Raw genomic sequence first — 25,970 nt, forward strand, 5'->3', positions numbered from 1 at the left:
CAATGGACAACAACAATTTACAAAACCTTCACATGTATAATGTAGTAATTATACAAATTTGTATAAATAAATATTACATATATGGGATGTAAGAACAATATAACACAAGGTACAACAACAATTTTAAAAACCTGCACATGTATAATATAGTAATTATACAAATTTCTACAAATAAATATTACGCATCTCTGTGTTTTGTATAATGAAGGTATCTTTGTTGAGTTTGTAGTGTTCAATTCAGTGCTTGGGGATCCAGCAACCATGTAAGCCATAAGGAAGACCATAAGGAAACTTGGCTCTTGCTATTTCTTCAAAGGAGCTTCCATCAAGCAATATCGCATAGCTGCCTCCATTTTCTTCACTTACTATCGATATCACCACTCCTTTCACAACACAAAACCCATATTAAAAACAAATCATATCAAAGAAAGAACGAAACCTATGCGTTTTGAACTAACCATCATCTTCATGGGTTGCGCCTGGACGAGGCACAAAGAATGGCTCGGATGGTATAATGCCATGTTCGTGCCAGATCTTCACTTTCTTCTCCACAATATCAACCTGTCTCATACAATAGCTAATATGTTATTTAAGAGATGAAGATGCTTTTAGTTACTACTCACAAATCTTGATCAACAACGCATATATATAAGAAAGAGACCATATCGCTAACACCATATAAAACTAGAAGAGTATCAGTAAAAACTTGTTTTGATATAGTCTATGTATATACTATATAGGTTACCTTGGTGAGAGCATTGGGGAAGTTACAAGGTCTTTTAGCACCACACGCATAAACGTAACGATACTTTAGACCCAAATACAAAGGGTTGATGCTGCACATATCCATCGCCCTCCCATGCTTCTCCGCCTCCACTGCCGTCTCCAGTTTCCCGTACTTGCTTCCATCCAACGGTATCCTGAATCTCCCAATCCTAAACACATGTATATATGTTAATAATGCATAAGATTACATCAACATATTCAGCTATTATCAAAAGTAAAAATGTAGGTATGGACCGTATGGTAATTAAAAAGTTGACGCATATATACAACCTAGCGTCGGGTAAGACGTCGTCACCATATGAGGAACGTAATGTGTGGAGGCGGAGCATATCGAGTATCCGCGTATCTGCGTTGTGTTCGCAACAATCTGCAATGATGACCGTCGCTTTCCCATCTCCAGTTTCATCTTCTTCATATGCGTTTATGAAGTGAAACGTTACGTATGCAGGTACCTCCACGCTTGCCACCTAGGTCACGAATGAATATCATATTCATATTATGCTTTAGTTTCATGTAAAAAAATGTAAGTAAATATAAAAAATCAATTATATCACATGTATTTCTATTGGTTTTCTGAAATAAATCAATAACGTTTAAACGTTCTAATATATGGATGTTTCTCTCCAATAATAGCCCTTTGATCTCACTCTAAATTCTAAACTCTTGGCTAAAGTATAAAGAGATAGAAGAAGAAAAGACCTTTTAGATGATATGTATCACTTAAACACATGTAAAACCTAAAAGATTTTTTAGTCTAAGGCAAAAGTAATCGTTGAAAGTTGGCTTAGTAATATAGAACAACATTGCATATAGTAATATAGAACAAAAGTAATCAATGTTTCCCTAAAATCGTGACTCTGATTATATATGCTCATTATGACATCAAGCAACCGTACATGTTACGCCACTTACCACATTCGTCATCTAAGTACCAATAATGCAGGATTAAGTATACATGAACACTATCCTTTTGATTAAACTTAACTAAATATGTACTATAACCAACATAATCCAAAACTGAATGAAAAAAAAAGGTAAGAAAAACAATCCAGTGACTTATTAAAACGTTCACTTACGATTTCTCCAGTGAGTTTGGACATGACATGAACAAAAGCTCCGTCGTTAGGACACCACTCAAACTTGTAAAGCGCCGTCGGCTCAGCTCTAAGCAAATTCCTCACCGAATACCTCAGGGGCATTTCCGGTATCAAAACATAATTCTCCGTTACCGCAAACGAGTGAACCCACCCGGGTCCCCACGACCCGGACCGACACTTAACCCGGCCCACAACCTCCCTTTTATTCGACCCTGCCTCCATCCTCACGACCCGGTAACCAGGCTTAACAAGATCAGGTATCAACGTCCACATCTCCGTCTCCGTCACGATGGGATGCGCCGAGTGGATCATGTGATCGCACAACCCGTCGTCGTATTTGAACTTCCCTATAGTCTCTAACGTATCATGGTCGACAAGAATCGATCCTTTTTGAGTCTCCGTGAGACACATGACACGTCCGTCACCGAGACGGATCACTCCGGTGTTGGCGTTGTCCGTCAAAGACTCGCCGGAGAATAGTTTGACGATCTCTCCAACCCCGGAGAAAGGGTTCTTGAAGTTGCTTCTCGACGGTTTTGGTGTCTCGGAGAATTCGCGGTAACAGAGCTTCTTGTGTTTCTTGGCGGCTTGGTAGGCGTCGGATTCGAGGAGACGGTGGCCGGAGAAGATACGACCGTCATCGAATTCCAGCTTGACTAGTGTGGAGTAGCCGTCGAAGAGATGTCGGAAGTCGTGATCTCCAATGTTCCATAGGCCCGGTCCGTTTCTTAGATACGTACCATTCTGCATGTTACCTTATAATCATTAATTGTCTCATTTTTACCATATTGTTTAGGAAAAAATGTTTAATGGTTTGTTTTGTATGCAGTTTTATAACTGTTATCTGATTTATAAGAACTAAAAAGAGGAAAAGATTCTGAACGCTTTATGTCAAATTAAATATATACAAAAGTCGACATTAATTACGTATAAATATAAATATATTGATTATATTACAAGTTTTTGCTAACACATTGTTACTTGTTGGTGTCTAACTTGGAACATGACTGAATGTACGCTGTTTATAGATTGCAACAATGGTCACGACTCACGAGTATCACTCGTAGACGTGTACCAACTACCAACCATGCCTTAGCACCGTAATATATCTATTCAATCATATTGATTAATCTAATCCTTTAGACTTCTTAGTAATGAAAATATGAAATCATGTACTATAAGATTATACAGAATATAAATAAATTTACATGCAATTATATAGAAGAAAAAATAGTTTTGTCTTGTAATATATACATATTCATGTGCCAGTGTGAGTGTGTATTGTGTGCACGATACATATTTGTATGAAATTCCACGAATATAGCTAAAATATATTTGGAGGATATAATATGAAGATAAAAGACAAACCAGCCAAGTGGGGATCTTTCCTTGGACAGTAAGCTCACCCTCCCACTTCTCTTGTTGTACACTTGTCCACGCAACATGACACCGTCTCTCATCTTCCACCGTCTCTTTCTTCGGCACAGGCGACGCTGAGTTGATTACAGCTGCAGATATTGTTCGGCGGGAGAAAAATCGGTGAGAGATATGGAGTTTTGTTTTTCTTTGTTGGTTGTCGTTGGCTTTGTCGGAACAAAGTGTAGTGATTCTAGTTGAGGACAAAACATGATGATGACTCATCATAATTGCTTTGGCTGTGATCAACGAAGCCATCCTGGAAGAATGGTTTTATATATAAATAAAGAGTTTTAGTGGATTTCAATGTATTGAAAAGAGGGCACAGGACAAATTCAAGAAAGGAAATGGAGGGTTATAAGTGAATGTTTGGTGAAACACATATGAGGTATTTATAGGGCCTCGCTTAAGGGAACTTATTATAAATAATGCATGTTTATTCTATTCAGGTTGATTTAATTATTAATTTTTATGAATAGGCGTAGACATGGGAAAGGAGGGATTTTTATTTGGTTAAACACTGAATTATATCAACCCTCGATCGAGTGGAAATCTGAAACCGAACACACATACAAGGCTTTCTTAATTAAATTGTCCGCCATAAGAAATATATTGAATAAACATGAACAAAAAATTGTTTTAAAAAAGAATATATATTCTTTTTTAAAGCCAAAAAATTCAGGAAAGCTTGCATCTAAAGTGATAGTTTTAAACACATAAAGAACATGCTTGAGGGAGATCTTCTTGAAGCCTAGAACACTCGTACGGTGCCCAATTGTTGCTCTCGCAGTTAGCGTTTCTGCCATAGCTTAAAAATCACACTACTCTGTAAAGACACCCATACTTAAAATAGGCAAACAGTAACCATGAGCCCAAAAGCTGAGAGGATAATTATGGCTGAGGGTAACTTGTGTAAATCAGTTTAATTAACATAAGTTTTGATGTGTATGTAGATATATTTTTGTAGATAGTAATTCTCTCAATTGTTTTGTAAGTTTGCAGTTATTGGTGGCAGAAACATTGAGTAAAGGTGTATTCAAAATAAATCTTTAGAAGAATTTGATGTTAAATATATTTTTAGATGATTTGAATTACATAAGTAAATTAACACTAACGTTGAAAATATTTCAAGTATGAATGAAAATACTTTGGCACTAATAAAACTAAATAAAGGTATAAATGTGAATTTCTTTTTTTATCAGCGTATATATATTCTTTCCATCAGATGCTTGAATGTGATTTTAGGGTAAATCAACTAGTGTTATGATGTGTTAATGTTATATCGTACGCTTATACTGTGTATATGGGCCATGCAAAGTGGGTTTATTCAAACGTTTTGAAAAATTTGTAGGAATATAATTAATTTTTGAAATTGACACATAAAAATAATCAGTCGGCTAAGTAAAGAACTATATTACACCATGTTTAGCAAAGAAAAAATAACATTACACCATGAATATGTCATTCATTCATATATTTGATTTTTATTGTTGTTATCAATATTATGCAAAAAGAACCCATATCCATTAGCAAATCAGTAGGTTGTTATATATGTCATGATCATTTAGTATATCATTTAAGTTAATAAGTTTGGTGGTATGTATCAAAATTGTTTGTGATAGTGTAATTAAGTTTCTAAATTGACATGTATCAGAATAATTCGAGTTAGTGTCATCACCATCATATATTTTCTTGTTAATAGAAAAATTATAGATAAACTATTTCTTCTATATCTACATTATGCCACATGACTTTTACAAAAATAATAAATCTCTAGCATGCATGTTTTATTGAATTTGGTAAATATTTTTGATTGATCAAACATTTTTTTTCAAAAATAGTACACTAACTTAATCTTAAATTTACACTTGTTCTCATGACATATAATGATAAAAGGTGTTATTTGTATGTAATTATCATGATTGTTCAGCATATCCGATTAATTGTTTGTCATCAAATAGAAGAAGGAAAAAAGGAGATATATATTTTCTTTTTTTTTTTTTTCCCCATCTGAAATTTCATAGATAACATAAGAAGGATACACTGAAGCCGGCGGAACACATAGACCTCCCCGGAAGCTAAACCCAAAAGACAAGGATCTAAAACCCAAACACATGGGTGACACATGAACAGCTGAGACATACACAAAATCCTAAACTCCTTCAACAAACCCACACACAAATCAATATTAGATAGAAAAGGTAACAACTTAATAATCTATGAATAGCCGGATTTCTTGCCATGAACTAGGCGAGATAGCACGCAACTCAACAGAGCAGATACTTCATTTGAACCCCAAGTTCACAATGACAACACCAGAACCAACAAAACCTCATCTGAACCACTTGTTCACGATGACAACTACCGAAACACAACGCCTACACCAAGGCACAACCCGAGAAGCGACACAACCCAAGATAAGCTCCACCTCGACCGCACCTTCATCTGGATATCTCTACGCCTCAACCTCGTTATGTTGCTTCACCATACGAAGCCATAGAGGAAAACAGAGACTAAAAACATCCAGGAAGAACATATATTCAAGGTGCGAAGGAGGGACATTCGTAACCAGGAGATAAAGAGGTAACCTGAAACCATCTTCATCTCAAGGACCGTGACCTTCTCTTGCTCACCACACACAATCACGACACTGCTATACCGTTGCTAAATCAAAGATTAGTTAAGACCGTCTCCAAAATCCAAGAGAGATTCACCGGGTTCAACCCTCTTAAACTGTCGCAGAACCACTCCAAACAGGCTGAGGAACAGCCACCACATCACAGGAGAACCACAAAGCTTGAAACCTTACTTTGATCAGAGACGCAGACGGAGACCGGACACAGGTGAACCCTTGTACACCACCGAAATAACCGCTCCACGCCCATAGATCTACCAAAGTTTCAACAGATCTGAAAACCAAAAGCTCATCAAACTGATCTGAAGCGAAAATGGACAAAGCAAACAACTTTAAAGGGAGGAGAAGAAAGGATCCGTGAGCAAACATGAAAAAACAAACGATTTTAATACTAACTCCGGCGACCGCGAGATGCGGCGGCCGCCGGCTTAGGGTTTCACACAGATCTGGTTTCTCTCTCTTAAACGCTCTCTGGAGATATATATTTTCTTTTGATCGCTAGCTATATAATTCTGCTTTATATTTGTTTTGAGAAGATGGTATATTCCTAGTCCATATACCCAATTGGGAAAATGGAAAGTGTCCGGTTTTAAATTATATAGTACAAAGCCCCATGACAACTACTAAGAGATTCCTTATAAAATAAAACTGCAATTTGGGTCCAAATGTGGGTCCATATGTTTGCCACATTTGTTTGTCACATCTGTTATGTGTCTCTAGTCTTAAGAATAATCACTTCTTTTAATCATTATAGGTTATCTCATACATCATTCTATTTATCGTGATTTTCTAGGTTAAAATATGTTCATATGAAATGTCAACTCAGCAGCGTTGTTACTAGTTAACTTGTTTTCACCAAAATATAAATGAGAAATTTACAGCCAAATCTGTAAACAGAGTAACTACTCAACTCAATTTTTTAATTATAAAAACAGATATTTAGTTTGCTGTTCGCAAATGATAGCAAAAGATACGACCCACGTCCCAATACCACACTAAATAAGAAACTTTAAAATTAAACCTTGACTAATCAATCCGGCACAGACAAAGATGCAGTTAGCTCAATCTAGGTTCGTGGCTCTACTTACTAACATTGCGAGTCACTCTTTTGGGACTTTTTTGCATACACATGATACCAAGTTAATCGAAATAATTTTCCATAGATATTCTCATCTCACGAGTCAATGATCATTATATCACAGATATATGGTCATCTAAGAAGATAATAATGAAAAGGGAAAAACATATTTCCTTTAGTGTATATATAGGGTCCAATGCTTCCTTTAGTAATTGAAAACTTAAAAAAAAAAGCATTCAAAATACAAAATTTGTCGATGAGGCACTAAACCCTAAAAATGCCATCACTAAAGCGTCATGGTGCATGAGATGAGTTGCATTTTAGAACTCGTTGTTTTATATGCAACGCTCTTTTTTTATTCGCAATGTCCTTTCATGCCCCCATTGATTCCTACAATGTAATTAACCAAGAGTACCAACTAATGTTATTTAATTAATTTTGGTCAGTTGTGTGGCGGACAAAATCAGGTTTTCCCACAAACAAAGCTCCATATTTATTGTTTATATTGCCTTCTTTATCAAGTTATTCTATTAGTGATGAATGTTGTTGGGTCAACGGATGCTTATTTATTAATATTTTATACAGATTTATATAGTTAACAAACGAACAAAAAAAAGAAAGTATGTGCCATTTTGTCAAGTGCATAGTATTTTGGTCAGTCTGCTGAAATTAACAAATTAGACAAAATATTGGTTTCCTATATATCCTCTGGTTGAAGGAAAATAAGCTAGCGTTGAAAACTAAACAGTGTATTTGACCAAAAATGTCTAGTATTGTTTATTTTATTCGTGATTACCACTGATTAAAGAAAATGTAAACGATTCCCCGGAGAATATGTAAAAAGCCCCGGTAGTCACTTCTGTGTGATGCGGATTCGAACTCGGATTCCTTATCGATCAACGAAACGCTTCGACCACCCGACCACGAACAATTATTACCACTGATTAATACTATAAATTCATAGAGCATATCATAAATTCGTGCTACGAGAAGGTGTGTGACTAAAATTACCTCCCTTCAAATAATACATGTTTGGTGTTTGTATTATTTGACATAACAATTAGTTTTGTTGTACACAGTTAACAAACTTATTTACACATAATGTTACTATTGTTCTACATATAATAAAGTCTATGAAGATGCACCTTTATTAGTGGGCATAACTATTTTTTATTAGTTTTACCAAATTTGTCGGTATGTGAAATCAAAACAGTAAAAAGTAAAAAACACAGCACAAACATTATCAGCTAGGGCTTCTCTTTATTCATTACAGTATATTTATACTATCATAATCATAAATGAAAAACAGGTTAGTTCAAAATTTTCTAAAATTTTGTGTTAGGTGAATGCCGTAGGAACTTGAATCTTTGCTGGGCGTTTTTCATTTATCATTCGAGTGGCTCCAATAAATGGTTCAACGTACGTACGCCTTAGGGCTAACTTTTGGCAGATATTATCTGAATTGATTAATTTCCCATAATTTTTCATTGGTCAGCTCTCTTTTCGAATTTGCAAATAAGAAGAAACGAAAGTAAACGGAAAGCAATCAAAGAAAGTAAAATCTGAAGACCCGTTTAATAAAGCATCAGATAAAATAGTTACAAAGAAGCTCACGTAAGAAGTCAAAGACTATAAGCACGGCCCATATTTGCTTATGATTCTTTTACAATTTAATCAAATAGAAATCTAAATATCGGGCCCTTGACGCAGCTGCCTTTTTAAAACTGTAAGCTTAGCCCATATTCGCGTCTTAGCAAGCTCATCTTATTGTTACTTCTTCGATATAGTTTCTAATTTCTACAAATTAGGTGAAGGATTTGGTTTCGGCGGCTTAAACACCACCTTACCAGGCCATAACTTTAATAAATGGTAATAGTGTTACTATTAAGGCTTGCTGTCCAAACCAAAATATAATGTACATAAAAGAGGGAAAATGATATTAAGATAGCTATAAGCTAAATTCTTTTGAGAATTGTAGTTTAGAACTTGTTTCTCTCGACGAGAATAGTGTCGCTATAAGCATTGTTATCAGTGTTACAATAGACCATCGCTACCAATCTTATTTGGCGAATGGGGGTCCTCGCTGGTTGAAATCCACTGCCAATGGAGTATCTATGTCCTGACATGACGCAACTAACCTGTTGGTTGTCGAGTCTTTAGCATGTTTTCTTATTCATGCTCTGTTTTTGGCACCTGCTGATATTCTTTCTCTTGTATTTTTTTTTCGGTATTTTTTTCCTTCCAATTATTTTTTAAGAGTTGTGTGTGATGTTAGGGAAATATGTGTGTGTTTTTAACCTTCAGATTAAGAAATACAGTCAGTGTTAAAAAAAGAAAGATATCACTAGCTGAAACAACGTGAAGAGAGGTGTGCATCCAATGTTGTATATGGTTCAACCGGCAACTATCTCGTAAACACATGAAACTAATAGAAAAAAAATGAATAAAATAAAAATAAAAATTAGAAGGAATGATTTTTATTCTAAATTTAACGAAGAATAAGTTTATTTTATGATCAATGAAAAAAAAAGATATTTGTTAGGAAAAACAAAGAATCTAATATTTTTATTTATTGTTTGGTCACATTTAAATAATTTTTTGAGGAAAAATGTTATTTGAGATTTTAAATAATAGATATGGAAATTATTGTTTTTCTTTTGTATCGTACCATCATATCAGTATATTACCCTGATACCTCTGGATAATTAACTTAGCAAAAAAAGGATCATTATAAACTCTTCTAATATCATACACTAGTTTTACGGCGTTTTGTAAATAAAGATTCACCAAGCTCTACATGCCGTCATGCAGAAATACTATACTAAATTATATAGTACCCAATAGAAAAAAACAATAATAATAATAACACCGACACAACAGTTGAATATGGGGAAAATTATTGTTAAGATTTCGCTTTCAATGAATAGAAACACAATATGTACATGGGGTTTTACTAGAAAAAGTAATTAAAAGCCAAAATCCAATAATTTCATGCGACGATCATAGCAAAAATTAGATTGCCGCATAAAAGATGGATTCTGATTTAGCTCGTGGCCTACTAACCCATGCCGACGATGATATATATATCAATATATGTGCAATAATTCATGCAAGATACAATGCAAGATATATCAATTCGATGAAGAAAAACCTAGTGATCAACCAATTAATTGGAAGAAATATAAAAAGAGGTTCCCATTTCAATTACACCATGTAAAAGGTCCTTTTTCTTTTGATTTCCTAGCATCCAGAGTCAAGGTTCCGACTAATATATTTTTTAAAAGTTTACTTTGCATAATCAACAATATCTTTTAGAAAACAAACGTAGTTGGATCCAACAGAATTATATAAGGATCAACTAGAGTCGTAAATGCACACTTAAAATGCTTGCTATAGCTACTAAGACGGTGGGTATTTAAGCTCCTATCTTGTTTAGTACTATCATCTCTTGCTTTTCTAAAAGGACAGAAAATGAAACAAAAAAAATTGAGATTTAATTGGGAACACGACAATGCGAGTGATAACTGGACCAATCAAGATTTGAATTTATTTCTGTCCTTATCTTCTTTTGGTTCTCCACGATGAATCTTAATTATTTTGTCATGGGACAATCTGCAGATTTTATTTGCCTTCCACAAATCAAACATGCACGTGGGCGTTTCCCTTCACGTATTCATGGAACCATCCAAAACTCTAGACGTCTGTTAACCAAGCGCTCGTAGCTTGGTGGTAAAGGAGGTACAGCTGTACTGCCCGCCACCCGGGTTCGAGTCTTGGCCACAACGGATTTAACATCCCTTCCGTTGGGGCGCTGGACCCCTTTCGGAGGATAGTTGGGATTGTGGTTGCCCAGATACCAGAGTTATCAAAAAAAAAAAAAAAAAAAAACTCTAGACGTCTGTTTCCTTTATAAACTCACTGCCGGTTTACCAGGTGAGTATTTCTATAAACCATTTGAAACCAATTTATTAGAGAATCTCTTTCCATATAAATTATAATTAGCGATCATACGCATTGATCAAATCAATGTTCTTGCGACCATTAGCTTAATTCTAATCGTATGATATTTTCTATATTAATATCATGATTCTTGAACTTCAACCCACAAACATTATTGATGATCATGAACGTCTTTAGTTATGGGTATATTCACGTCTATGTGTACTTTGGTACGCTCAATATAGTTGTTGGCCCTAGTTAATGTTACTGTATTCTACTTTTTAACAAATTGTCTCTACTTTACAAATTTATATCCATGTTAGGTAAATTATAGTGGAAACGTTTTACAATTCGTTATTTTGTATTCATTATGCTTGTTCGGTGGGTATTTGACTGTCATTTAAATATCAGAGTAACAACGTTTTGGTAGGAGGAGACAATTAGTAAACTTGTGTTTCTTTGATATCATTGGATCACCTTACATTGTCAAACTTAAGAAAAAAAAAATAAGAACAAGAAGTTATAGGATTTGTATCTTGGTTGTTGTTTGTGCACGTTTGCGACTGCATGTTATATAATATGATGTTTTATAAAATGAAACACAACCTACATTAATATTAGAAAAGGTAATAATAATATCAAAATGAAAAGAAACTATGTTTGGACCTTACAGAGATGTTTTACAAACAATCTTTAGTTTAAAGATATTTAGTTTAGAAATCATTTAGGGGGAAAATCACATAAACACAACTGAAAATGGTGTTTCGACCCATGATCAGAAGCCTAATAATGGTTATAGCTTAACTAATTAACTAATTAGTTAATGAATGCCCTTTTTCAAAAAAAAAAAAATTAGTTAATTAAGTTTTTTTTTAGATAAATTTAGTATACCAACCCCCTACCCACCCTCCCCCTACCCAACAAGTTACGTTTCATTTTGTAGCACATGTTTGATATGTATTTAATTGTGCTCAAAGTATAAATTATACTCCCTCTGTTTTTAAAAGATACATATTCTAGATAATGCATCACTCATACATCAGTTAGTTTTTCCAATAATCAAGTACCTTACGGTTTACTTCTTCCAGCTAATTAAATGTCAAAGTTTAAATTGTTGCGTAATGGGAATGTCAAAAATTAGAAAACATGGCGTATCAAAGATGGATGAGCGCGGGCCACGTTACTGTTTTCAAATAGTAGAATTTTATATTGATCTTGCAAGAATATAAAAAATTGGAAGGTTTAAAAAACACAAACACTACTGTCATTATTTCGGCTAAACTCGAATAATATAAACACTTACATTTCATCATCTTTCATTTCACCGACTAAACAAGGAGCATAACTACCAACATTATCATTTATCAATGCCACAGCACTACCTGACCATCTTAGAGATATCTCTCATCACGCAATGTGAAAAAAAGAACATAGAGATTCCCATGGAAACTAAACCAACAAAACAAAAAGAGAGAAAAATACACAACTTTTTTTATTTTACAGGGAAAATTGTTACCAAGAAAAGCTTTCATCGAAAACAGAGTTCAACGGATAATCATTATTATTATACGTAAAATCATCTCCCGGACCACCGCGTAACCATGACGGCATGAACACCAAATCCTCCAACGTGTCATAAAACACGAACTCGTTCGACTCGTCTAGACTCGTTCCTAAACTCGGCAGCTCGACTATTTTCTCCAAATCGTCCGAGACTCTACTTTCCTCGTCAATGCTCGTCACACACGACGACGCCGTTTCACTACTCTCACTCTCCGACCTTTTACTCGACGCGTTACTCTCGCTTTCTGACCCTTTATCATACGTCGCCGTTTCGTTACTCTCGCTCTCAGCCCTCGCGTGACGTACCTGCTTCGTACCGAAGTCCATGAGAGCCGCTTTGGTCGCCGCAGCTCTGACGTCACGAGGGCTGAGAGAAACGGGACGTGGCAGAGAATCAGATAGCTCGGGGAAGTTGAGAATGGCGGAAGAGCCTTTGATGCTCAGAGCCGCCACGTCGTGAGCGCGCATGGCCATCTCCGCGGTCTGAAAAGTCCCGAGCCAGATTCTTGATTTCTTACGTGGCTCACGAATCTCAGATACCCATTTTCCCCAGCTCCTCATGCGTACTCCACGATACACAGGCTGCTTACTTCCTCCCTTCTTCTCCTTGTCGGAACCAAGTGAAGAAGAATCCACCATTGTTAAGTCGTGTTCCACGAGCTGTCGGAAAGAGCTGGACTCTTCTGCTTTTACCTTTTTTTTTAATTGTAATGAGATTTGAGTTTGCTATAAAAAGAAAGAATCTAATAAAACTCAAGAATATCTGACGCGGAATGAGAGAGGAATTGTTATAAAGAGTTAAAAGATTGTTCTTGTTTGTATCACTATTTGGTGAAATTTCTAAGTCTAGTTTTTTTTGGATGTTTCCAAATCTCTCAATGATTTCTTTCAATGTTTAGAATTAACTTATATATATAGAGTTTTCATATATATATAACATTTTTGCATACTCTCGTTTATATGTGGTGGAAAGAGATGGACCCATGCTTACCTACGAGACAGGTTGGTGTGGATGTAATGTAATGTAACTATAGTTTTATTTTTGGTTGAAAGTTTTTTTAAAAATCTTTTCAATTATAACGCAAAACACGAGACGGTGTTTTCTAATCTTTTGCTTTTACTTTTTTTCTTTTGTGATGTGACACTTAGAGGTTCCTAGACTTTTCTTCTGCAGCTACATTTGGTCTTATTATTCGCTAAAAAGAAGAAGAATTACAATAAGACTCGGATTGTCTTCAATGTATTAACTTGTACGACTTGCAACGTGCAAGGATTCGAATCTACGGTAGAGTACATAGTCAGTCAGCAGTCTACTGGATTCACAGAACTCATAAGTAGAAAGAGTTTGTCTTTTAAGTATTTGTCATTGTTAATCCACAAAATATTTTACTATAAATATAATAAATGAATTGGTTAAGTCGGCAACCTAGGCTAGGACGTACTAATAAATTCCTAACTAATTAAGTAACAAGTACTGCATGCATTATGTCACGTTTCTTGAACCGCTGATGAATCCGTTCCATCCAAAATAAATAAACTTCATGAACGTTACCATCAAGCTTACACTGATCGACCTATACAGTGGGATCACCTTGCTTTTTTTAATTAATGTAATCCGTATTCTGAAGCACTAAATTACATATTGTGTGTCGGCTAGAGACGAATGTTTAATATGTTAATCAAATACCACCAAAGGTCAATTTTTATCATGCGATATAGATACCATCATTGCAGTATGGATCTATTCAAAAGATTATATTTTGAAGTTGTCGTTTTCTATATCTCCTTCGGTGGTGGGGTTCTAAAAGGGCCTTCGTTTTTTTTTAAAGTTGCTCCATTATTACATCATCAACACTGTCGAAAATATCATATAGTGATAAGGCGGACTTCTCAAGCTTTTTGTTGCTTATATTGCTGAGAAAATATCAGTTCGTCTGTCTAGAGCTATATTTGCAGTTTTGCACGAATGTTTATTTGTATGATAATTTGTTCAGAATGTAATGAAAGAGAAGGCTGTAGCCGTATATATCCATGAAAATGTACTCCATACAAATTCTGAACATATTAGTTTAGACGTACGATGATCAACCAATATGCACGATAGCTTATAAAACACGCATACATATATATAATGTCGTTATATGTCTTTGGTCTTCACTTAGTACTTAAATCTCTCAGCCAAAGCTTTTTTTCTTATTTCAATTGTGAACATAAAAAGTTTGCTAAATATTTTTTATAAAGTCACAGAAGCATGCATGTTAACTCAAAAACCAGTAATCTTTAACTTGTTTAAATAATAACATGACAACGGTTAAGTTATTTTCAGTGAGTTTTAAGCAAGTGATTTTTTCTCTACAATAAAACTAATGCATTGAATAAGTAGTTGTAAGATAGCTTTGAAAATAAAATAAAATTGAGCTTTATGAATGTATTTTTACATTTAAAAAAGTAAATCTATGTAAATATGATAAGAAATCTATAATGTTAATGAAATACCCAAATTCTTTTGATGATATAGGTCTTCTAAAAGTGTTGTGCACACTCAACATTGTTAATCTCTTAAAAATTATTAAAATCATCACATCATGGCATGTCATTATGACTGTGGTGTTTAAATTTAAAGTAGGAATGTTCTATTTTTAAACCTATTTTACTATGAGTTTGACCGGGGGGAGAATAATTAGAGGTACAGTAATATAGAGTAATTTATAGGAGATAAAAGTAAGTAATAGGAAGGAAAATTAACTATTCAATTTAATTATACTTTATTTTTATGTGTTATTCTAATTTCTTTTCAGAAAAGGAGAAGGAAAATATTATCAAAAATAAGAAAAGACAAAACAAAAATGGTTATTTTTTATGAAAACGAATGAATATAACATTTTTTTTCTTTTTCGACTAATAAAAGCTAGAGGGAATTAGAATAACTACAAAAAAAATTCTCACACTTTTACTCTATACTAATAATAACTATCTAGCCAGATACTATATGTATACCATGAATGAAGACTTTAAGAGTATTCTATCATAATAGCATTTAATTCGACCAAATTGATTGACCTGCATATATGCTCCACACAAATACACACTTAAATCGACACAAACGTTACATGGAACCTGCATAGAACTAGAGAAGCGATGATTTAATTCATGAAGATCTTTAGGTTGAAAGAATAATTCTGATGATATTGATCAAATATTAGAGTTTGAGTTCTTTTATTGCGACTTTCTAACAAATGCAAAAGGCTTTAAACACATATTCAGTTGTTTACATGCTGCTGCAAGTACTCCGGTTCATATTTTTGGTAGAATTTAAAACCTGGACCAAGTATTGTTATATTACTTCATATGCTTATAATTAAAAAACTTGTCGTCACCAGTCATTGTCTTTTGTGTACTATTTTGCCATCGTCGTCTACAATCCACATAGTTTTTTCTTGATATTTATTTGTCGACGTCAGCTTTTTCTTTTGTTTTTCCTTCCCATCCACTGAAATTCTATGATCTGGAATCAGGTTTTAACAGCCCAAAATTGAAATGAATTGAGTGAATGCTAGCTACGATATACTATTATGAATTAATTAAAAAGGACTATCGTGTAAAAAAAGAGTGAAGAAGTCGACAAAAGTTGAAGAAGAAGAAAAGAAAAGTTGTACGGACAAGATAATCCAGCTGTCTTGTTGAGTTGCATTGTTCGAGTCCTTGACAACTCTTTGACGCGTTTTTTACTATGGTTAACACGTGTCCCAACCGCGACCAGACACGGTCTCACGTGATTCAATTATTGCACCCTGCCACCATATTAACAAGGGATTATAATATAAAGTTTTGGTCATAGTTAAAGTACAATTTGACTAGTCGACGCAAGAAAAATACAATATACCAGAAAAACTAGCGAAATGCAAACTAAAACTTGATAATCAATCTGACTACATTTCCCCCATTAAGCTTAAATTACCTCTGCATGCTTTGTTACAAGTTACAGAACACATATAAAATTGTGTATATAGGTTGAATTTTTAATGGTGTTTGATGTAGGATAACAGGTTAGAAAAAAAAGGATAACACGTTAGAAATAATGCAATTCGTTTATACACTGCATACAAATGATATAAAAATGGTGTCAAATAAGTAAATGACATTCCATTTACGTCATTGGAGTAATATTAGAATATATAGACTGTCATTCGTATATACCTGGTAATCATTGTGTACTTTATATATTAACATTATTCATTAAAAAATTGTAGTCTTCTTTTTCTTTTAAAGCAAAAAAAAAATTGTAGTCTTCACTATGTTATTCCCCAAATATAATTTTAAGATCACTCGATCAAGAATATTAAAAAATCTTTCATTTATATATTTTAATTATATAGCTTACAAATCTCTTCTGAAATTCTTTTATATGAAAATTTTTGGTATTTGTTTGTAGATTTTACAAATTTACTTTCATATTATGATATTAATATATATATATATAATAAAAACATTTTTGAAAATTTAAATGAGAAATTCCCTATTATATACATTTTTAGTTTATTTTCACAAAAATAACATGCAAGTAGGAAAATGACCAACAAAAGTTTTATTAAAAAATGAATATACATTTATATCATAAGGTTAATTATTCTAGATTTATGGTTTATAGTTAAAGAGTGGAGTTTTGAGGGTGAAAATTCAAATATTAAAACAAAATATATTAAAAATTTCTAAATAAAAAAACTATTTTAGTTATTTTTAAAGCTATTTTAGTGATGAAAATTTAAAAATGCTATTTAAGAGAATTATCTTAAAATAACGATGTTTAAGAGATTTCTAACCATAGTCATCGATAGATTTCTAGATCCATTCTCAATATCTATAGATTTTATGGTCGAATAGTTTGTTCAAGAAGTTTGAAAAACATTTTTCAGTTCACGGGGTTCTGATATCATATGTTACCAAGATCAATTAAATTCAAGTCTTGAACTCAACCTCACTCTCGATTATTATGATACTTTGGCGTGCACGTACCGAATCAAGATAAATTGCAAAGCACACTCGGAATAAAAGCCTAATTTTAATTTTGGCTAAACTGACAGCAATCCACTACTTCTTAAGCTCCCCAATACTCTTACAAAGATTCATCATCAACCTCTACATATACACATAGAGACTCAAAAGCTCGAAAGAATGCTACCAAAATAAAGCCATTGAGACGAACTTATTATTACTGTTTTCTTTGTAGTCGATTATCTCACTGGCTAACTCCAAACCGATAATGTAGCCACAGTCCTTGAATAAAATTGGAATAGCCTTCGACCTCTAGGCCCAAAACTACTAAACATATTGAGGAGCACTTTCATGTACCGCATGGATCTTGTTTTTCTTACCATTTACTTGACCATACGAACAAATGTTTATTTATTTCTTACTTTCATGATCTACATTGTACGTATGTATCTTTGTGATCAATAAACTTGAATGTGTATTGTGTAATATTTTAAAGGACCCAGGAAAAGATAATCATAAGATCTATATCGAACACGTTATGTGGTCCTCTTTTGAATACTTTGTGCCGGTGATGGTTACAAGCAATACCTACTTGGTCGATCCTGGCCACTGTAATTGATATATGTCTACGTAACCAAAATAGGAATATGACTTTAACGTAGGACACAATATACACAAAAAGATATTCCATTATAAACACACGACCAATTGAAAAGTAGCTGCATAGCCATACATGTCTTTTTACGCCATTGAAAAGTATGCCATTATGTTGTGTCCAAAGCAATGTTTGTCGTCGAGCATCCACAAGTCAATTATGTAGAAGTTCTTTTATTAAAGATGAATAAATCCTTCATGCTTATTTCGCTGTTTTGAGACCTAAAGATCGATTCCTTTCAACCAGCAACATGATGGTTATGGTTATATGTTTGTTTGACATCTACGATGACAATATATCAGAATTTTCAAGATACAATCATATGAAAAGGATACTTTATAGAAGATGGAGCATAACAAAATAGAATCAGACGTTTTTCCAAAACGTGTTTGTTGCTGTGGGAACACTCAAATGATATTAACTTAGTCGTAACAATTAGATCCGGAATGTTAATATTGAACCGTTGAACCGGATACAAACCACTAGACCACTTCACAATTATTTTATTTGATTACACAAGAAACAAAAGATTTTGACAAATCACACAGGACACAAGGATACATGCTTTCCTCAACACACGCGAAACAGAAAAGTTCAATCTTCATCACATGATGTAATTTTTCAAACATAGTTTAGTCCTTCCGATTCAAACCACCTAATGTTTTCCAGTGAACACAATAGAACCAGTTTCTAGTGAGCTAAGAAGCTGCTGAATCCCTTCTATCCACATCTGCTTCTCTTTTTTGTTTACACATTCGAATTCAATCACCCTTTCAACGGTTTTTACCCCAAAGTAGGCTCTGCTCTCGACCATTTTTTCTACTCTTCCTCCTCTGTAAGCCCATTCCGGTATATCTCGGCATACTCCATTGACAACGCCTGCATCCAAAAGCACCCAACCAAAAATTATAGGTTTCTAAATAAGGTGAAAAAAAAATGATTACCGGTTTTCGCTAGAAACCAGTTTCTTATTAGCTTCTGTTAATGGATGAAATCAATTTAACATCGGTAGTTGAAAAAATAATTAACTAATATATAGGTAATGACCGGTCCATTTATCGTTCACTAGTTTTAAGTTAAAAGTCAATGATCGATAAACCCAAATTTAACACTTACATTTCTTCGTCTTTGTGAAAGTTCCACCCACATGTTTGCTCTTCATTTTAAGTACCACCTATCTCAAAATGAAAGAGTCTATATATAAGAAGAAAGAACATAAAATGTTTTTATTTTTCGTAACACTAACATAAAATGTATATATATCAAATCTTGATGAAACAATCTTCCAAGCAAAGGAACTTACTTGCCAGTTCGAGTTGATGTTAAAAGATACTTGCTTCCAATGAAGGTCCCCTGTCACCAAATATTTTTCGTTAGCTTCTTGACATGATCAAAATGGATTTCTTGGATAACAAGTTACCTTTGCGGGTACGTTTGAGAAGCTCTTCTCCTCTAGAGACAAAAGTCATCGCTCCAAATACATTTCTCTCTTCCCTTTCTACGTTCTCCTTTGTTGCATATAACATTGCTTTGTTCTCATTATTCCTTTCCATTCTTGCTCTTAGAATCGCAGCTCCTCGTAACGCTAAAATCTCTCAATAAGCCTCAAAATTAGCGAAAACTATCCATAACGAACCAAACCATGATATTGATTCAAAACCAGGCACACGGAGTTCATTTTCATCATTTGAATAATTTAGCCGTAAAATATGCTATATATTTTGAATTAGGATTTTTAAAAGTTTACTTCGGACTTATAGGAGATTATGAACCATAAGAATAAGATAAAAGCTTCCATGGTAATAAACAAATAATATGTGATATAATAATAGTTACTACCTGTTGCAGCACTAGCCGTTAAAGCCATGACGTCTCCGTTAGTCCTAGCGTTGGTCGCAGAGCTAACAGCTGTTTCTATCTGGTTATAACCCGCTCCAATCTCTCCCGCCATTTCGATGCAGTGTGAAGCAATGAGAGCGGCTGCAGACGCGACCGCAGCAGCCACTGCTGTTGATTCAACCGTATGTTCTGCGGCTGCAACCGCGTTAGATGCAGCGTTCGCGGCTACGGCAGCAGCTACTCCCGCGACAGAGACTGCGGCGTGAATCTCAGCGTTGCGAGTTCTGGTTTCTTGTTTCTTTTTCTCCTTCTGATCCTTGAGTCTTCTTCCCATTGTTCTTCCTCTTACCATGCTCTTGTACAAATGCTGCAGCACTCATATTAAAACTTGTATATAAGGTTCATTATTATATACATTATTGTAATCTTATTGTGTGTTACATATCCATTAGTTGGGATTTGGGAACTCGTTTATATTAATATTATATTTAATTTCCTCAAAATTTTATTTTATTAGACTATATCAGTTTCATTTCAGTTCAAGTTATTTTGAAATAAAGATAGTCAGCTCATAATATTCAGCTTTACCATATCAAAAAGAAAAGAAAATGGATTGAGTTAACAAGTGCATGTATCCATCATGGCATAACTATTATAATGCCGTCTCTTTTCTCTCGGTTAATTTTTTTATATACCAAAGTTCAGAAACCAACCAGCTTTTTTCCTTCTTTACGTGGACTTCTTTTAATAAAGACATGATTGATTTAAGACAAAAGATAAACCGAACAAAAACCGGTTTAATAGATCTTACCTTCATTTCTCTGCCGGTTCTTGGAGAAATTGGAGGACTGGTCTTGTTTCCTATGTGTGGCAGGAGCTGAAAAATAATTGACTAGTGTAAATTTTATGTTCAAGTAATGAGAGTGTAACCAAAGTCATACTTTTAAGTACAATCGATTTTCTTCTTTACTAAACTAAAACACACAACAACCACCCAAAAATCATATACAAAATTCGCATAAAAATGTCCATGCGCAAAGTTTAGTTACTTTTGACCAGACACAAATAATCAACCTCTGAGGCCTTTTTATTAAAATAAGATTTCTACCTTTAGTTAGTAAACTGTAACATATTAATGAGATTCCTCTCTAGAACGTTCAAAAAAAAAAAAATTAATTCCTCTCTAGCAAATCAAAAACAATACTAGAATTATTTTAGGTGAAATTTTATTGACTGTATACATTTATTTAAAACAAAAATACTTAGTACTAGTAGAGATGTAGTATCGTCGTAATATCTTTAACCTGTTTGATACTCCCTCTGTTTCATAATAGATGAAGGTTTGATTCTTTACACACATATTAAAGAAATTATCTTTTCTAAACAAAAAATCATTAAAATATATTATGTATATATAATCATTGGATATTCACATTAAAAAACATATTATGTATATATAATCATCCATCACATATTAAAAAATCACACGAATATTATTTCCATCTATTTTGTTTGTATTGTGGAAAAAGTTCAAATTGTCATTTTTAATTGTCATATTTTTTATTGCCTCTAGTGCAATTTCTCATAGAAGTAAAACATCATCATACCGAACCAGACCAGCCGAACCGGTTTAGAATGTAGGAAGAGATGACTTACAAGGTCACGAGAAGAAGCCATGGAAGTAGAATCTTCTTCATCTTCTCTAACTTCTTTATTGGTATTGACAATAGTAGAGAGAAGAAAAGAGTTAGTGTCGGCAGCCGAATTGTTGAAGAAAGCTTTTGTGAGTTCCACGGCTGAAATGCTCCATGATCTCCCTAGAAACTCCATCGTCTCCGTCGGTGTCTCCGGTGGTAACGCCGTCTTCACTTCAAGCGCCACCGTTGCTGGACCTTCTTCTTCTATGTTCTCTAGTTTTTTCCATGAGCTATCTTTCCCCGTATGGCACATCATCACTGAAAAATTCACATAACACCACAATTAATTTGAATGATTAAAGAAATTAATTAAGAGCAAGGAAAAACAACAACTTACATTGGTCTAAAGTAGTGGGATTATGTGTGAAGAGGGTTTTGTGCAAACTTGTCATTGTTGACAGAGATTTCAGATTTGATTGGAGAAGAATCACTATGTGACTTTGGCACTATATAGCTATAATTAAATGATTCCCTCTTTCCTATTTTCTTGCATTTCTACATAAAGGTAATAACTCCTTTTGTAAGTAAAATTAAAGGTAATTTATAAAGAAACATTATAAAATACAGTTCTGTCAAGGGATATTTGAATAAATATATGAATAAAGGTTTTCAACTAAATTGGAACTTTAAATTTTTTGGCTTTACCTTAGTTTTATTTAGGTTAAGTCTATGCTACCTTCATTTTTACTGATTTTTTACAGTTCAAATTTACGGGTTAAAACTTAACCAGCATAGCATTAACACTCAGCAAAGATACCGATGACTAAGAAACATAAATTGAATTGTTTCAAATTCTCCTTAATCATATACCATCTAATGCTTCATGATCTCTCCCTATATCTTCACAAATTCTTCATGTTTACAGTATAAAACTTTGAAAGAGAATTTTATCCCAAAAAAATTCTTCACTTTTCATCTGACTTGAACATCAACACCTAGAAAACACCGAGCTATGAAACCATTAAGTAATGGACGATAGATACAGCAACCAAGGAAAATGAAATAGAAATAGAGGCACAAGTAAAATAATTAACTATTATATTTTTTTTTGTTTCTATCGAATTCCTCAAATGGGTTTTGTGGGTATAAATTTAAGTAAAACAAAATGATGGGTTTGCCATTTGTGCCTAATTATTGCCTAAATGGAATGTTTGGTGAGAAAAGAATTCATTGCTTTCGTTTTCATTAGGAAACAAAACCAAAATAAACTTTTAACTTATAAATAGTGAGATAATGTTACATCATATATTAGTGTAAAGCAAAGTAGAAATATATCTGCAGAAGAATTAAAGGTAAATTGGTGGAGCCATAGAGTGTGGCATTTGTGATGATGCTGGACAAAGTGAGCCGATATTAAGGAACTTCTTCTTTCTCCTTTTTGCCTCCCACTCATTTTTATTCATATCCAAGAAGTCGAACTCTTATGATTACCAATCCATTATCATCGTGGTTTCTATCTAGGAAGAATGAGTGGAAACAAATACATATCTATGTATTATAAAAAGCAAATAAATTTCAATGTATTATAAAAAGCAAATAAATAAATAAATATATATATATATATATAAATAAAAGGCAAATGTCAAAAAATGAAGAATAAGAGATGGAGAGAGGGAATGGAAATAAATAAAATACTGGTCGAGTCTCTTAATACAGTTCATTCATGTTTCTCAGATTGTTAATGGCTCTTTGGTTAAGACATACATATACAAATTTTTCAACTTAGAAGATACACTTAAGAATTAAATGATTTCGAATATATATATATAAATTTTACATACACCAGACTGATATACATTGAAGAAGAAGCCTCCTACTGCTCACCTGCAGCAGCAGCAACTGAGTTGTTCTTTACTTTATCCTGAGATTTTTTACCTCCTGTTTATTCTTCTTCGAGGCCTTTGATTCTCCGGTTGTTTTCTCTCCCTCTCCATTGACTTCTTTCTTTTCTTGCTTATCTGTCAGGTGTTTGCAGAAGAAACTGTTATCAGTATTAGCCAGTGATTTTCTCAGCAAGTAATAATAAAGCCAGTGTAGAGCAGATTTGTGTGATTAAGTTACGCAAGCTCGCATGAATAATGTAGAGGAGAATTGTGTGATAGATACCTTGACAGTTTCCTTGACCATTGTTGGGTGCAACTCCAAAAAACCTACTAGACAAAGCCTCAAACTCAGCTTGTTCCTTCTGTTTCCTCTCTTTCTTGGAAAGCTGCCTCTCTGCCTCCTTAGGTGGTGCAGGAACTTCAGGCGCCTTACTTCACCTCAGGCTCTGCTTCTGGATGAACTTGCGTCTCATGCTCTTCCTCCAAATCATCATCATCATCACCTTCCTCAAGAATGTCTTCTTCACTATCACTTTCCTGCCACATTAGAAGCAAAGGCATCTCACTCAGAAACCAAATGAACAGATAGGCACACAACCAGGACGCAAACATATCACTAAAATTTTATAACAACAAAGGTTACAATTAGATATATGATGACCTTCAGAACACGAAAAACCACATAACATTTTCCTTCGAGACAATACAACATCCGCATAAGTCATAAACATCAGTCAAGTACAATGGCTATGTGAGGTAAATCCACAGCAAAATAAAAGCCAGAACCATTTGAACGCTCAAGTCCTCAACGAGATTTATTGCATAAACAAAACAAAAAAACTTTTTAAACCAGCTTTAACACAAGGGAGAAGACCAAATAAAACACATAGACGACGCAACAGCCTATGAAAGAAATACTGCAGAAACCTACCAACAGACTGAAAAGATAAGTGCCAACTGATTTGAACCACCGCAGCAAATTGCGAACTTGCGATGATCCTTAACATAAAGCAACGCTTGAAGAAACGGGAAGAGACTCTCGTTCACACCTCGCTCCTCTAGGAAGCTATGGAATACATCTCTCATCTTCTCATCCAGCTCCCTGTCAAAACAATTTACCAGCATTTGTTTGTCAGTAAAAAAAAAAAAGCTTTGCTATCAACTGTGAGCTCCGTGTTTTATAAACACAATGCTCAAAAGCAGACACAAATCCTTGTTTTAAAACTGAGAAAGAACAAGCCAAAGAGTAAATCCTTGATTCGACGAAGATTCATGATACAACAAACTGAACTGATACATCTACTTATGCTTTATATAGAACACGTCTACCACCATTCTAAGTTCATATTCCTCAAACCACCAGAAAATGAGCAAACTACCAATGTTAACATAGTTAGCCTGTTCACATCCACATAATTCTGAAGACAAGACAGCTTAAAACAGAAATGAATCACATAAGCTTGCTTAGTACTGACAATCTTAAAAGTTCCCAAACACAGATTCTTCTTTAGTCTACTAGTACTACTAGTCCATATCTCTATATTCATAAACGGAATAACTATAAACTTTTAAATCAATTCTAATGAACAACGTTGTTACGAGAGAAGTCTGAAGAGAAGTTACTCGAAAGAAGGGCCAGTGTAACGAGCAGGATCATCAGACAACTCCAAATCCTCGAGCTTCGGCCTCATGGAAACAGAGTGAATCCCCAACGTGGAGGAACAGGTGGTTAATCCCATCATCATCACCTCCATGAGCAAACCGCATCACAAAGAGACTGATCTCTTCTTTTCCAACAGATTTCTTCAGAACGGCGCCAGTTCCCTCAAGGGATCCTTTCATAATCTCCAACGGTGAAGGAAGGCGCTGGATTTTAACCAAAAGGTTCAATCTTTAGAAGAGGAACAGAGGAGTCATCTTGGAGACTTCGAGGTAATGTTCCTTTAGGGAACGGAGGAGCATAGAGTCCTCCGCAGCTGAAACGTCGCTTGGCTTTCCACTTCCTCCACCGGCTTTACTGGATAGAGCTCGTTGAAGCTGACGCCGGACGGCGATGTTACCGATCACTCGCCTCAACATTTTTACTTCTCTGTCTTAAATACAGCGGCGAGTTGCCTTCTTTCTTCGCCGAGTAAACAAACAAGAACCTTCGATTTATATATACGCAAGAAAGGCATTTCGGTTCAATGTCTGGTTCGGTTCGGGTGGGGCATTCGGTTCAGTGTCGGGTTGGTTTAGTTTTGATTAAATTATAACTGAACTCAGTCAACTCTGTTTCGTTTGGTTTAATTCGATTTGGTTATAATTTGGTTTATTACAATCGGTTTTGAAAAGTTTTGTTCAAAAATCTGAATTAATATTCCTTTTCCCTTTATATACAACTTGATTGTCCTTTATATACAAGAAGAGATGTGTAAGTATTAGAATGCATATAAATGCTAAAAAAAACA

The 25,970-nt window shown here is 34.3% G+C and overlaps 3 protein-coding genes and 1 non-coding gene across 6 annotated transcripts; all 4 read right to left on the reverse strand.

The window, feature by feature from the left end:
* Positions 1-40: 40 nt before the first annotated feature.
* LOC103850421 (carotenoid cleavage dioxygenase 8, chloroplastic) lies at positions 41-10,526 on the reverse strand. The gene is made up of 6 exons (XM_009127178.3): positions 3,252-10,526; positions 1,863-2,627; positions 1,057-1,253; positions 746-935; positions 459-561; positions 41-383 (listed from the first exon to the last, which is right to left on the reverse strand). Exons 1-6 carry the CDS (start codon positions 3,555-3,557, stop codon positions 238-240), a joined length of 1,707 nt encoding a protein of 568 aa, XP_009125426.2. The 5' UTR covers positions 3,558-10,526; the 3' UTR covers positions 41-237.
* A 1,712-nt stretch (positions 10,527-12,238) lies between these two features.
* LOC103850433 (ethylene-responsive transcription factor ERF043) lies at positions 12,239-18,313 on the reverse strand. The gene has a single exon (XM_033286057.1). The coding sequence runs from the start codon at positions 13,151-13,153 to the stop codon at positions 12,464-12,466; it is 690 nt and encodes a 229-aa protein (XP_033141948.1). The 5' UTR covers positions 13,154-18,313; the 3' UTR covers positions 12,239-12,463.
* Positions 18,314-18,583: 270 nt separating this feature from the next.
* Positions 18,584-24,622, reverse strand: LOC103850444 (VAN3-binding protein). 3 transcript variants are annotated; one of them, XM_009127199.3, is made up of 10 exons: positions 24,452-24,622; positions 23,804-24,057; positions 22,035-23,655; positions 21,657-21,955; positions 20,812-20,877; positions 20,001-20,367; positions 19,582-19,746; positions 19,465-19,514; positions 19,278-19,335; positions 18,597-19,040 (listed from the first exon to the last, which is right to left on the reverse strand). In XM_009127199.3, exons 3-10 carry the CDS (start codon positions 22,087-22,089, stop codon positions 18,817-18,819), a joined length of 1,284 nt encoding a protein of 427 aa, XP_009125447.1. In that variant the 5' UTR covers positions 22,090-23,655; positions 23,804-24,057; positions 24,452-24,622; the 3' UTR covers positions 18,597-18,816. The 3 variants fall into 3 exon arrangements, with proteins under 3 accessions (XP_033141947.1, XP_009125447.1, XP_033141942.1); XM_033286051.1 differs by having other exon boundaries at positions 18,770-19,040; positions 22,035-23,678; XM_033286056.1 differs by lacking the exon at positions 19,278-19,335 and having other exon boundaries at positions 18,584-19,040.
* LOC103850460 lies at positions 23,950-25,631 on the reverse strand. The gene is made up of 3 exons (XR_004455636.1): positions 25,144-25,631; positions 24,452-24,622; positions 23,950-24,057 (listed from the first exon to the last, which is right to left on the reverse strand). It is a non-coding gene; the product is annotated as an uncharacterized LOC103850460 (transcript).
* Positions 25,632-25,970: the final 339 nt, after the last annotated feature.

Source organism: Brassica rapa, chromosome A01 (assembly GCF_000309985.2).
Source record: "Brassica rapa cultivar Chiifu-401-42 chromosome A01, CAAS_Brap_v3.01, whole genome shotgun sequence".
Taxonomy (NCBI): domain Eukaryota; kingdom Viridiplantae; phylum Streptophyta; class Magnoliopsida; order Brassicales; family Brassicaceae; genus Brassica; species Brassica rapa.